Source organism: Bacillus rossius, chromosome 3 (assembly GCF_032445375.1).
Source record: "Bacillus rossius redtenbacheri isolate Brsri chromosome 3, Brsri_v3, whole genome shotgun sequence".
Taxonomy (NCBI): Eukaryota; Metazoa; Arthropoda; class Insecta; order Phasmatodea; family Bacillidae; genus Bacillus; species Bacillus rossius.
In genome coordinates, this window is record NC_086332.1 from 43,789,264 (window position 1) to 43,802,266 (window position 13,003).

Below are 13,003 nucleotides of genomic sequence, written 5' to 3' on the forward strand. Positions count from 1 at the left end.
AAGCTCCGGCGTGAGATGTGATCGCGGTGACTGCAGCAGGACGAATCTTTCTATCTCCCAGGTGACATGTGGTTAAATTTGGGGCGAGAGGCCCAGAGTCCTAGGGAGAGGGAGAAATGGCCTCTGGCTGGAATAATCCCGTGAAGTACTTGCTCCGCCCACCAAGAAAAAAAAATATGAAGAAGGCTAACTGCCTAACTTAAAAGGGGCCTCAGGGGTGCAAAGCAGAGCACTCTGTCGGGGACAACCGGAACTGACTCGGTGTTGGTACGCCAGAGTGCCGCGAGGGGAGACTAGCGAAAACTAGGTCTATATGGAGCCCACTGGTGCGAGCTCTGTCGGGGTGGAATGAACAGAGTTTGTTGTGGTAGCGGCCGGCAGAGGTCTCGCTCCAACGCCTAACTAAAGGTAAGTTAGTTTGCTTTGCCACCCGGAGATGGCGCAAGCTGTCCGTTCGCTGGCCAGTGGTCTGTTCTAGAAGCCAAAAGGTTGTTGATCTGGGTGAAAGTTCCTGGAATGGATGGAGGGATGGGGAGAGGTGTTTTTTTGTGGGAAATATCTTGTGTCGGGTGCCGATACGTGCCTGACAGCACTGAAATATTAGGAAGAGGGTGTGTCTAGTCGTTGCCTATGTAAGCTGGGCTCTTGGAACTGGCCTGCTGTGGGCAGCAGTAGAGATGCATCCTCCTGTCACGGAGTTGGACACTGTTACTGGTCGAGTTCGTGACTCGAGGCGGGGAGAAAAGTGAGGCGAATTACTAGTATAGGCGAAATTACATCTGGGTGTAGGTTGAAGCGTTGGGAAAGTGTCACGGGACTCTTTTAGGAAAGATTTGATCAGTATGCACGAAGGTCTAACAAAGTTTATGTTGGGAATTTGGATGAAAAAAATTTGTGCCAAATGCTTCAAATTTACAGCACAAGGGCTAAATGTTTAAACACCAACTAATGTTATTCAAGGGAACATTGCAATGGCTTGTCTGTCCCCCTTAGGCAGACTGTTCAAAACTGACTTGGGGTGTTTGAAAACTTATTGGGGAGCTGCAGTGAGCTCCCACGAGTGGCTGAGTCCCTGGACTATGTATATGGTTAAACCCAATGTTTGAATTTTTGTGTTTACTTACTTTATTATTATTATTATTATTATTATTATTATTATTATTATTATTATTATTTCCAGGATGATTTGTATGAGTTGTTCAGTCAATATGGAGAGGTTTCATCTGCTAAAATTCCACAGAAATCTTACACGATGGGCGGAAAATACTTGTATGGATATGTGACTTATTCATCCAAAAGGTAAATATTAATAATGTACTATATCACCTGTTATTGATAGTGTTTTTATATTTATTTGCATATCGAAATTTTAAAGGTATTTTTGTGAAATTGTTATATTTAATAGTTTTTGTTTAGTTGTACTATGCATACATATTTATGGTAACTTTTCTTTATTTAAAATTTTGCTATGATGAATATGTAATGCTTGTAACTTTCATATAAAGTTAACTGTTCCATGTTCTATAATGCACTCTAGAAACATTACGAGATTTAAATAGAACACCGGTCCACTGCATTCAGTCATTTAGATGTACAGATTATTGGCTTAAGTAATAACTCTTAGCATTGCCAATTATAATAGCAATAGCAAGGAATCACATTTTTTTCAAGTTTTTCACATTTGTTTGGTATTTATTTGGTCCAGTTTTACTTCACCCAAGTGACTGTTACCTCTTGAATCTTTGGCATTGGAACTTAGTTTATTATTCAAATCTGGCATAAATTAAATGTTTTTAATGTTGGTACAGTTGCACGTGGGAAAAACAGGCCTGGAAATGATAGCCCAATTAAATACAGTTTTTTTGTTACCTAATATGTAGTACTATTTATTAAGTTATAATAATTGGCTTGTCCACAAATTAATCACTCTTGCATTAAGTCCACAATCTATTCTTCCCACTGGAGCTGGACTCGAAAGTGGCTCTCTACTGCTCGTCTCGTACCGGGCACATGTCTCAACACACTGCCTGCACTACTCACACTTCCGCCGCACATACAACACCCGGATGCTTCATTCCCCGAAACACCTATCTTCGCACACAAAGTCCAAAGCCTGTCGCTCGTCATCTAATTTCGCTTACCAAGGGATCACTTGTCCTCTTCACTTCACTGCCTCAGCAGGTCGCTCCCTTAATCCACCGGTATAACCACCAGTCTCAAGCACACACTTCCGGTGTGTCGCCACCAACCCCTCTCATTCCCACCCTGCTCTCCGCTGGTCAGCCTCCATCTTAAATGCCTACCATTTTCCGACCTGGAAAGGTCTTTTAGCCCTCCAAAGTGTTGTGTCCTCAGAATTCCTGACTTAACACTGCAAGCTCTGAGAACAATGGCATAATAGTTATGTCACCACTCACCACTAGGGTTCTTGAGGCCGGAAAAAAACCAGGAAAAATTGGGGAAAAAACACCGAAAACATGGTTTTTTTCATCAGTACACAAATTTTATGGAAAAATTGGAAAAAATTAAAATTTACATAAATAAATAGATAGATATAAAAACCCTTTACTTTCACATTGATGAAAATGATTTATAGCAACATGGTTACATAGTGCTCAGCATTTTTTCTTAATATATCATAAGTACACTTTTAAAGACTGAATATATAAATGAACATGTACATACAATTCCTGGAGTAGGCACTCAAGACAGTAGGTAGGTTAGGCCCTACGCATTATATCACCTGTGGCTGTAACTCTAGATCCAATTCTGATGACCCTGAGTCTGACTCTGAAATGTTTGATTCCTCCTCCTGACTTTGTCCATCTGCAACATGTTCTGGTTGACAGGCACATGACGAATGACAATGTACATTAGGACAAGACCTCCGCCTAGGAGTATTTTCTTTAAATTGTAAGTTACTTCTGATATACACTAGCTTCTGTACCTTATCTGCAGTCAGGCGATTTCTAGTTTTAGAATGAATTGCAGCAAACTGAGACCAATTTCGTTCACAGGCTGCAGATGAAGGTGGTAAGGACAATAATCGTGCTGCCATGTGAGAGAGGTTGTGTAGTGCATAAACCCTGCCACCATATGACTGGTGTAACATGTTTTTCTGTGCTCCATATAGCATCTCTTGACCAAAATCCTGTTGATGTCCTGAATTCAGCAAGATTTGATAATGAAGTTACATCTAGTCCAACATTCGGTGTTAGTTTGGTGATGAAATCTATGGCGGACAGCACTTCACCATCTAGCATAACTCCTTTGTATCTTGGATCGAGCAAGTTTGCAGCACAGTGTATAGGCTTCAGAATGAAATCTTTGCGTTTTTGCAGTACTTTCACAACTTTGGCTTCTTTGCTTTTCGTCAAGGGTGATGCTTACATAACTCAGAGATGAAATGTGGAACATCAGACAGAAGTGCACTGTCTGATTCAGACTTTGTTAGAGCTGTCACAATTGGTTTTAGGAGGGACAAACTTGTTGTAATTTGTTTCCAAAATATATCATTATCAATTAAAAATATTTAAAATACAAATGTATACTGTAATGTCTGTAATGTACATACATCTTTTAATTTCCAAACAGAAAGTAAACAATCTTGCTGCTGTAGGCCCAACACTTACAACACTGTCTCAACTCTCACAAGTGATTATCTTATAAAGAAGTTTGGCCAACTGCCAACAAACAAAACTCAAAACTACTAAATTTCCTTTAATATAAACATAATAGCCTACTTAAATATTTATAACAATAAAAGTAGATTCAATAATTAATAATATTTAGTAAGTTATATTTGAATTTATAATTTTTTCCAATTTTTCCAATTTTTCGGAAAAATTGGTTTTTTTTCTTAGTTTTTTATCTGTTTTTTTTTTTCCTGAATTAAATTTTTCCGGAAATTTTAGAACCCTAGTCACCATACAGATGGGGCTCTGGGAAAGTGCTGAACCTCGAGAGAAAGGGAGAGAGGTGCCACTCCAGATCTGATTAGTACATAGAGACGGGCACTACCTGACAGGGAGGTAGGCCTTTCCTGGACTCCCTGCTGAACTAGCCGTCACACCAGGCTGTCAGGCTTGCCTCATTGTCTCGCTTCTAGTATCCTCGTAAATGTAACATATTCTGGCAATCCTTACGACTAAAATAAATATAAAATATGCATACACACACTTTTAGAATGTTCACCTAGAGTCTGTTGGGTCATAACATCTCGAGGCTGACGATGATACCGATACCACTCTGGCATTCGCTCCCCCAGCACGCGCCCAGGGAGTGCTGAAGAATCACAAATGTACACTTTGGAGCAAGGGAAGTGCTGGTAGGAAAAGTGACAGTTATTGTTCACTGTGGCTGCCCAGTGTAGGGCAGGAGGGTGGGGAAACCAACTATCCATGCACTCAGGGCAAAACAGGCTGCCCCATGGTACGTAACAGTAGGTTTTTTACTATAATGCAAAATAAGCTTCCTATTTTTTTTTTATCCTTGAAAGAATTTGCGACTTGCATCTGATTGTACTTTTGTTTCAGTGATGCAATGGACGCAATCCTAGAATTGAATGATACGCCACCCTATTACTTGACAGTTGAAGTGTCCAGGTGTGAATCTGCTGAACTGTTAAGAGAACATATCCAGACAATACCCAGGTAAGACAGTTTTCCTAAAAATTGTCAACATTATAGTTATTTGAATAGGCAAATAATATGTTTTTAAAATTAATATAAAATATATTGCCTCAGGAAAACTGCAGGCAAAATTTTTTTTTCTCATTAGCACTTACACTGATGGTTTAAGTTAATGAACTTTGAAGTTTTAGTTGGAGTACTCAGAAATGGAAATATTTAAGTTTTATTCTTATAGAAATTGGAAATAAAAATACATATTTAAAATGAATTTGTTCATTAGCAACTGAAATTTAAATTGTTTATGAAAGATAACTACAAACTTCTCATTAAAGAAAGTAATTATTAAGTAACATGATTTCAGTTCTTTAAATCCAGTTCTTTCTTTTTGTCCTACAACGAATTTAGTATTCTTTAAACGTGAACTTTGTGTTTGGTAACACTTAACACTGCTTTTCTTCAGTTTTAGCAGTCAATGCAGTATTAACGCTTTGGAAAGCAAACAAAAATTCAGCCTAAGTTTTTTTTAATATATTATTAATACTTAATATGAGTATTAAAATGCTATTTTCAATTTTTTTCCAGAATTCTTGGACAGTTAATGAGTAGGTAAGTTTAAAAATGTATATAACAAATTGATTTGCTTATGGAACTAGCTGAAAGACTTTACATCCTAATTCTTTTGCTGTTTCTAGCAGTTTCTATTATTTCAGATCCTAAAACTTAGTGTACACCAGTTTTTACTAATAAGTAAAATTATGAACAAAAATTATATATTGTTAAGTTTTACCGCGGGAGTTCGTAAAGGATAGCCCAATTAAAGATTTTTATCAAACACACAGTTTTATTTATTACCACTACTTGTCACTTACAATTAATCTTCTAAGATGGCAAATAATTAACTACACTTAAAGAAATGTCTATTCCCCAGTCACTCGTTCCACACACCTCGCTGGGCCGAACCTCTGGTGCAACTCTCGCCGCAGCACCCCTCGTGGGTCTCCGCCGCGGGACTCCGTCGCCACACTCCGCCGCCGCCAAGACTCACTTCCTCTTCACCGAGATCCCACTCTACTCCTCGCTCGCAACTTTGTTCGGGACTCCGCCGCACCCGCGACTCTATCGCCCAGAAACTCCGCCGCGTGAAAACTCCCGACCCCACAACTCACTCACTCCCTGCCCTGGAACCTTCGTCCAAGGACTTCACCACTCTGCCGCACCCGCGGCACTATCGCCCGGATCTCCGCTGCGGGTGAACTCACTCAGTCTCCGACTGACTGACTCGAATGTCGGCCCAACCTCCTTATATAGCCCTTGGGTTCCCGTCCAGAACAATCGGGAATGTCTCCGAGATATAGCGCCACCTTCGCCGTCGAAAATCCCAGAAACGGGCCGTGAATCCTGTCGAAGGACGGGGCGGCTGCTCAAAGAACACCGATAAACGCAACAAGCATCGGGTTCCCACAAAACACGCCGATAAACATGTCTGAGTCCTTTTATGCCGCAGTGCTGCCTCTTTTACGTAACTCGATCTGAGGCAGGTGCGCGCTGCGACGGTCAGGATGTCACGAGATAGTATGACACGAGATACCAGGGAGAGGATGCGGGTGGAAGGGGGCGCAGACAGGCCGAACGAGTGCGGCGACGCCAAGCACTGCAGCCAAGCGCGATCGTTACATTATATATATAACATACATACATACACACAGATACATACACATACATACACACATTGGCGTAGCTGTGTTCATAAAGTTGGGGGGGACAAATATTGATTTTGATGTCAGGTAAACTCATTCCCCTGTTACGCTTTTTAAGCAGTTTTTGTATCCAACCATTGGATACATCGATGTTAAAATTATTAGTGTTTCTTTAAGATAAATTTTGATGAGTGAAGAAATTACAAATAAAGTTGGGCAGAATAATATTATAAAATAAAAATATCACGGTCTAGAAAGTTGGGGGGGGGGGGGACAGTCCCCGCCACCCAAAAAGTTCAGGGGGACACGTCCCCCCTGTCCACCCCAGTTCCTACGCCGCTGCATACACATAGATACACATACATACACATACATACACATAGATACACAAACATACATACACACACACACATACACATACATACATACATACATACATAAGTATAAGTCTTCATTTCAAGAGAAAAAGTATATAGTCTATTGTGAAAAATTTATTTTCAGTTATGTTTGAAAATTGTTTAAGCAATTTGTGCCATATAGCTGCAGTTTTCATTTTTAACATTAAAACATTAAATTTTTAAGGTAAAAGCTAGGAAAAAAAAATACTAGTGCCTTAGAAGATTAAACTGTATTGCCTTTCATCAGAGAAAGTTCTAATAATCACATTGACACAGGAAACACATTGTAAATTTAACGTCATTGGGGGGGGGGGGGGGGGGGGGGTAGGGGGAAATCATCACCTTTGTCTAATTTAAATTAATACCATTTAAACATTTCTGAAAGACAATTATGTTTCGTCAGAAAAATTGGAGTAAAGAAAGAAAAAGGCTTTTTTTTCTTATTGTCAATAGTAGCACAATAATATACATTTTATCAATGGTAAAAATCTTTATGATGTTAATTTTTTATATTTTGTGAAATCGTCTTAACCATTTAGTAATGTGAAATCACTTATATCATTGTAATTTTTTTTTTTTAAATATGTGTATACGTACTTATATCCAGGTGTGCATTTTTACTCAGTAAATGGAGGAAAAATATGCTTAAATAATTTAAGAGCTTTGGTGGAATTTGACAAGTTTTGATACAAAGTGTTATTAATAATGACTAAATGTGTACCATCTCATAATCAGGTTTAGCAGCTTGTTCAGCATCAAGGAAAACTAGGTATTATTGGAGGATGTTGAATCTATGGAAAGAATATTGGAATTATCAATTACATATCGCGGGTGCGCGGGAAAAAGGGGATAAGTCAAAATTACTTAAATTAAGATATTAAACATTTAAAGTTCTTCCAAGTATGCAAGATCATTAAATAATCATTTGGGGTTTTTGATTGAATTTACTATTTGATTAGAATTGTAAGGAAACGTACAACATACATGAACTGTACAATATTAATTCTAACATTTCTAATGTATCATTAATGTAGCTAATGTGTGAACACACTCGACATATCCCTTTTGGGGCAGTTGATAATTTGACTTACCCCTTTTTGAGTTAAAGTACATTGAGTATTCACTGTATAATAATAATTATTTATCTAAGAAATTTAACCATATAATCATTATTTAGAATACCACATATAATATTCTATCATCGCACGACAGTTTCCACATCTACCTGTTGTATAAAAAAAGCACACAATAAAAATTGATAATGAATGGACATTAACTGTCAAAATGTTAATACAAGTGTCAGTGAGGTAATTCTCTCCTTCATATTTGCACAATCTCACACATCATGATCCTCCTCAATTGAATCCGGAAAGATATCGGGGTTGTTGTTCGTTTTTAACGATTGATAGAAATGATGAAAAGCTGGATTGATAAAGGGCAACAGGTCAAGAAGGTCTTTCTTCTTTGCAGCTGAAATACTCTGTGGCCCATCATATCGCTTGTGTGGTGTCAGGTTAGGTCTTGCTTTCCCTCTTCGTACTAAAGAAACTTCTCGAAATGTGGCATCCTCATCCAAAGTAGTCTTGAAAAAAAGTCTTGTTATGTTCTTCTCATAATGAAGCCACTTAACTTGACGCCAATTCATTTTATTTCCTTCGGTATCTTCTTTTCGCAGCTGGAGTGTAGTTTTCAACAGTCCAGCATAGTCGAGAAACTCTTCCAAAGTGAGCTCTGAAACAATCATTGGCTTTTTATTTCCACACTGACGAATGAGTTGAGCCCAATCATGTGGATGCTGAATGGGAATGGCAAATTTGGCCCTTTTTTTCTCGATGATACTGTGGTCAGTGTCACTTTCCATGTGGGTATGTCCTGGAGTGAGAAATTTGTGGTCAATGGTCTTTAATGTTGTGGAGTTCTGCAAGGCCACCAAACACATTGCAGACATATGACTGTTCTTGTTCTGACCCCCACATGTATCAGAGTACATGGTTATGTGAGTGATGCATGGATCCAAACTGAGAAGATATTTGTAGAGACAAGAACTTACTTCATTGGCACCTCTTCCCGCAATCGATTCATCCCATACAAAACAGTGAGCTTGGTGTTCATCGCAATCATGGACAGTGAAATTAAAGGTCCACAACTGACGCTTATAGAATGCAATGGAAGTGCTCACTAAGGGTGTCGGAAGACATTGCTGCATATCAAACGTTATTGTTTTCAGTGTAGGATTACCTTTTGATATTTGCTTATCTCTGTCTTTGGCATTGTAAGCTACATTAGCTTCAATGTGATGTTCTTCAAGTTCTTGCTTGAGGATAGTTTTGTCTTCTGAACATTGTATTAATGTGTTCAGTCGATCACACTTCTGACAAGTATCTTTATTTGGCCTCTTTATCGACAGATTTAAATTGTGAAACTGTGATTCGTAGTACTTTCTGTTGACTTGTTTGTCTGGATTTTTTTTCTTGTAGTCTTCATAAAGTGCAGCCAAGGTCCAGTGTTGCGGCAGATATTTTTTCCTAGAATCCCGTCGTGTGTAATGGCTCTCATAACTTGGTATGGATAGCAGATGATTGGTAACCACTTGTTTCACTTCTTCAGTTATTTTATTTTTGGGACTTTGCTTTCCACGACAATCCTCTGCAGGTAATCCGGGTTGGTCCGCACCTTTCTTATTTACCACAATTTCCACAAACTTGTTTGTTTCTCCCAATGTTTTAAGGAAACATCCTTTGCACACTGTAACATTAGTGCCATCCACTATTAAATGGTACTGAATTGTAATTTGTCAATAATGAGATTTGTCTGCATCTTTAGATCTTGGTCTTGATGTCTTCTTTGGACATATTTGTAGTAAACTTGCAACATAGGTCACTCTTTTTTCATAATTACCTAAGCCCCAGTAACATCCAAAAATTGACTTTCGCTGATCTTCCGTCATACGTTCATTGCATTTCATTCTGCACTGGTTTAGTGGCATCATTCTTCTTGGATGTATTATTTTTCCTTTAGCGGTTACATATTCTTCTCCCTTATTTCTTTTCGTTTTCCGTTCTTCCTTTTCTTGTCTAGTAGATTTAAATTTACGTTTTTTCCCTCTATGTTGGCGTAAACGTTTATTTGAACAACTTGGCGATTCTTCTGTTGTACTGTCTAATGTGTCAGCACAGTCTTTCCATTGTTCAGAAATTAAGGTTAGGTTTCCTTTCTCTTGTGGCAGTTCAGTCATATGCTGATACACTTTTGTACATCCCGTTGGCTTTATAGAGTTTGGTTTGTTTTTTTTCACTGCTGTCAGTCCTATGCTCACTGTTACATCTCTTTTTATATTGATCTTTATGCTTTGAACATAGAGTATAAACCTTGGATGAACACTCGATTGAGGAATCTGAAGATGACCCAGGCTGAAAATCTGGGTCGTGATCACTGTCATCAGAATCATTAACATATGCTTCAATAAGTTCACGACATGCTGGAGGGACAGTAGATTCATTTGGCTTAGAAGACAGAGCAACATCTTTGCAGGTTCTGTAAATATGAATGTAATACACTCATTACATTCTGTATTTGCATAGGCAATACACATGTTTACATTATAAGAATCACATACATTATTATTGAAAAATAAGTACAAATTAGATATGTTCAAATGCTCCATCAACTTATATTTATATAGAATGGCATGTTCTATTATATAGAACGACTTTGTTACTACCATTATCAAATTGTTTATTTTTTAACATTATTCCCTGCATTTTAATTTTAAAAGTAAGGTTAAAATTTTAGCTTTGATGTACAAACATTATTGTATCTCCAGCAGAACGAACTATACAGTACCGATTGTTTGTATATATATTTATACATAACCTAAAAACGTGTTTGTGTCTGTAGATAATAAACTATACAGCACATATTATCATTAAAACAGCAAAATTATTGCATTGATATGTATCCATTGATCACTTTATTCATAAATGTACTTCTGTGACATTTGTGTCAGGTTTAAATCAAATACAACATGCACAAGACTACAGATTAAAATTAAGGGCTGATATTACGCATGATTCTTACCTTTATTTACACTTTCTAATACTAACGACACGAGCTTCTTCCCTCTGGAGTTCATTTTGCCACGCCTTCAAGAATATTAATACTTTACTCTCATTTTATTACATGTTTCACTGTCTCAATATCGTGGTGTTGAATCTAAATAACCTAACAACAATAGCAGCCTGTTTAAGATGTGCCAACATGTCACCGAACTATAAGATTTCCCTGTCTAGAACTGAAAAACCCATTAATATTATTCTTGCTAAATTCCCAGAATTTCCAACAATAAAAACAGAGCAAAGTGAGAAAAATTTTATTGGTGAAAACTACCTGACAAAAAGGAAGCATGAAACAGTCAGAATAATAAGCACCTAATAGTGGTCATGTGCTGTATCAGATTTTTGTGATATATCATTTTATTCACCAAAAATATTTTGCGATAAAATAAGGACTTATTAAGGTTAATGACATATCCCCTTTTTCACACACTTTACATATCACCGAAGATCTGGTGTTTAAAAGGGGTTAAGTCATTGTGAATGACTTATCCCCTTTTTCACGCACGAAAACTGTCAGTTTGTGATGTAACTCCAAAAGTTCAGTGCCATAAAATAGTACCCAAGGGTGCTATACTTAACCCATTTGGACCATTTTGTAGAGTTTTTTCTTCTTTATTTCATGCCGTAAAAAACCCATTTTTGCCAATATTTGACTTATCCCCTTATTCCCGCGCACCCGCAATATGTTAGTTCGAGGAATTAAAATGAAATGATTAGAGGCTGTTCATGTATTACTAACCCATTAACTGAGTATTTGGGTTCATTCTGTGTTGTAATGCTGGTGTAGTTTTAGCAAAATTGTCTTCTGTGGTATTCAAGGCTGAATTTCATATGTGATGGTGCCTCTATCTTATTTCAGTTTTCAAGATATTTTTTACTGTGTAAACTGTTTTGTTATGTCGTTTAAAAATCTTTTGTATGTTGTGACCATGGCAGTGTTAAAGAACTGCACAAAAATATTTGTGTTTAGTTTTATTTAGTTTAGGGCTGGGCTGATACCACTTTTCACTGATTCCACCGATAGCAATTCTTATGGGCCGATACTGCCGATACTCGATGCCGATACTAACCAAAGAAATGTTTATGTTATGATAGGATATTTTATTTATAAAGTATATTTTTAATTTCATATTATAATGACAGTACCATCAAACGGTCAAAACACTTACTAACATGTATCTTACAATAATAATAAAACACACACAAATAGTACTTTTTTTTCAGACATACGCCATTGCTAAGAACTTTTTCTGTTGAAGAAAAACTAATAAATAAAATAAATAAATAAAAATAAAAATACTCAAAAAAAGATACAAAAAACACACAAAATTAAGCAAACAATTGCTGTTGTCAACAAAGATATGAACACCACAAAATATTCCGAAACAGGAATATGGTCAGCAAACAAAGAAAAAACAAAGAAAAATGTACTAAGAGAACGAAAAAATCCCCACAAATGATGACAACACAAAAATATTGAAACCCAAAATAATTCAGCACAACAGTTGAAGCGAGACAAAAAACATGACAAAACGAAAAAACAAACAAATACAATAGTTTTACCTAAACAGAAACAAGCGACGTTTCGGGAACTGCTATCTGCTCCCGTCCTCAGGCAGAGACGCACATGGTACGGAAACACAGGTGCGCACCTGTGTTTCCGTACCATGTGCGTCTCTGCCTGAGGACGGGAGCAGATAGCAGTTCCCGAAACGTCGCTTGTTTCTGTTTAGGTAAAACTATTGTATTTGTTTGTTTTTTCGTTTTGTCATGTTTTTTGTCTCGCTTCAACTGTTGTGCTGAATTATTTTGGGTTTCAATATTTTTGTGTTGTCATCATTTGTGGGGATTTTTTCGTTCTCTTAGTACATTTTTCTTTGTTTTTTCTTTGTTTGCTGACCATATTCCTGTTTCGGAATATTTTGTGGTGTTCATATCTTTGTTGACAACAGCAATTGTTTGCTTAATTTTGTGTGTTTTTTGTATCTTTTTTTGAGTATTTTTATTTTTATTTATTTATTTTATTTATTAGTTTTTCTTCAACAGAAAAAGTTCTTAGCAATGGCGTATGTCCAAAAACTTACATCAAGTCATGCACTCCCATTGCACAAATCTTTTAAAGATAACACTTTTTTTTCAGCCCACATGTTTAAGCATTGCCC

At 37.2% G+C, this 13,003-nt stretch overlaps 1 protein-coding gene across 6 annotated transcripts in view; it reads left to right on the forward strand.

Moving 5' to 3' along the window:
- Positions 1-13,003, forward strand: part of LOC134530599 (tudor domain-containing 6-like) — a 229,928-nt gene that overhangs the window by 15,215 nt on the left and 201,710 nt on the right. For 4 of the 6 annotated variants that reach the window (XM_063365575.1, XM_063365578.1, XM_063365577.1 and 1 more), the window contains exons 4-6: positions 1,181-1,299; positions 4,536-4,652; positions 5,214-5,237. In XM_063365575.1, the coding sequence (XP_063221645.1) occupies positions 1,181-1,299; positions 4,536-4,652; positions 5,214-5,237 (260 nt within the window). The remainder of the gene's footprint in view (positions 1-1,180; positions 1,300-4,535; positions 4,653-5,213; positions 5,238-13,003) is intronic. The other 2 variants (XM_063365580.1, XM_063365579.1) reach the window with 1 other exon arrangement.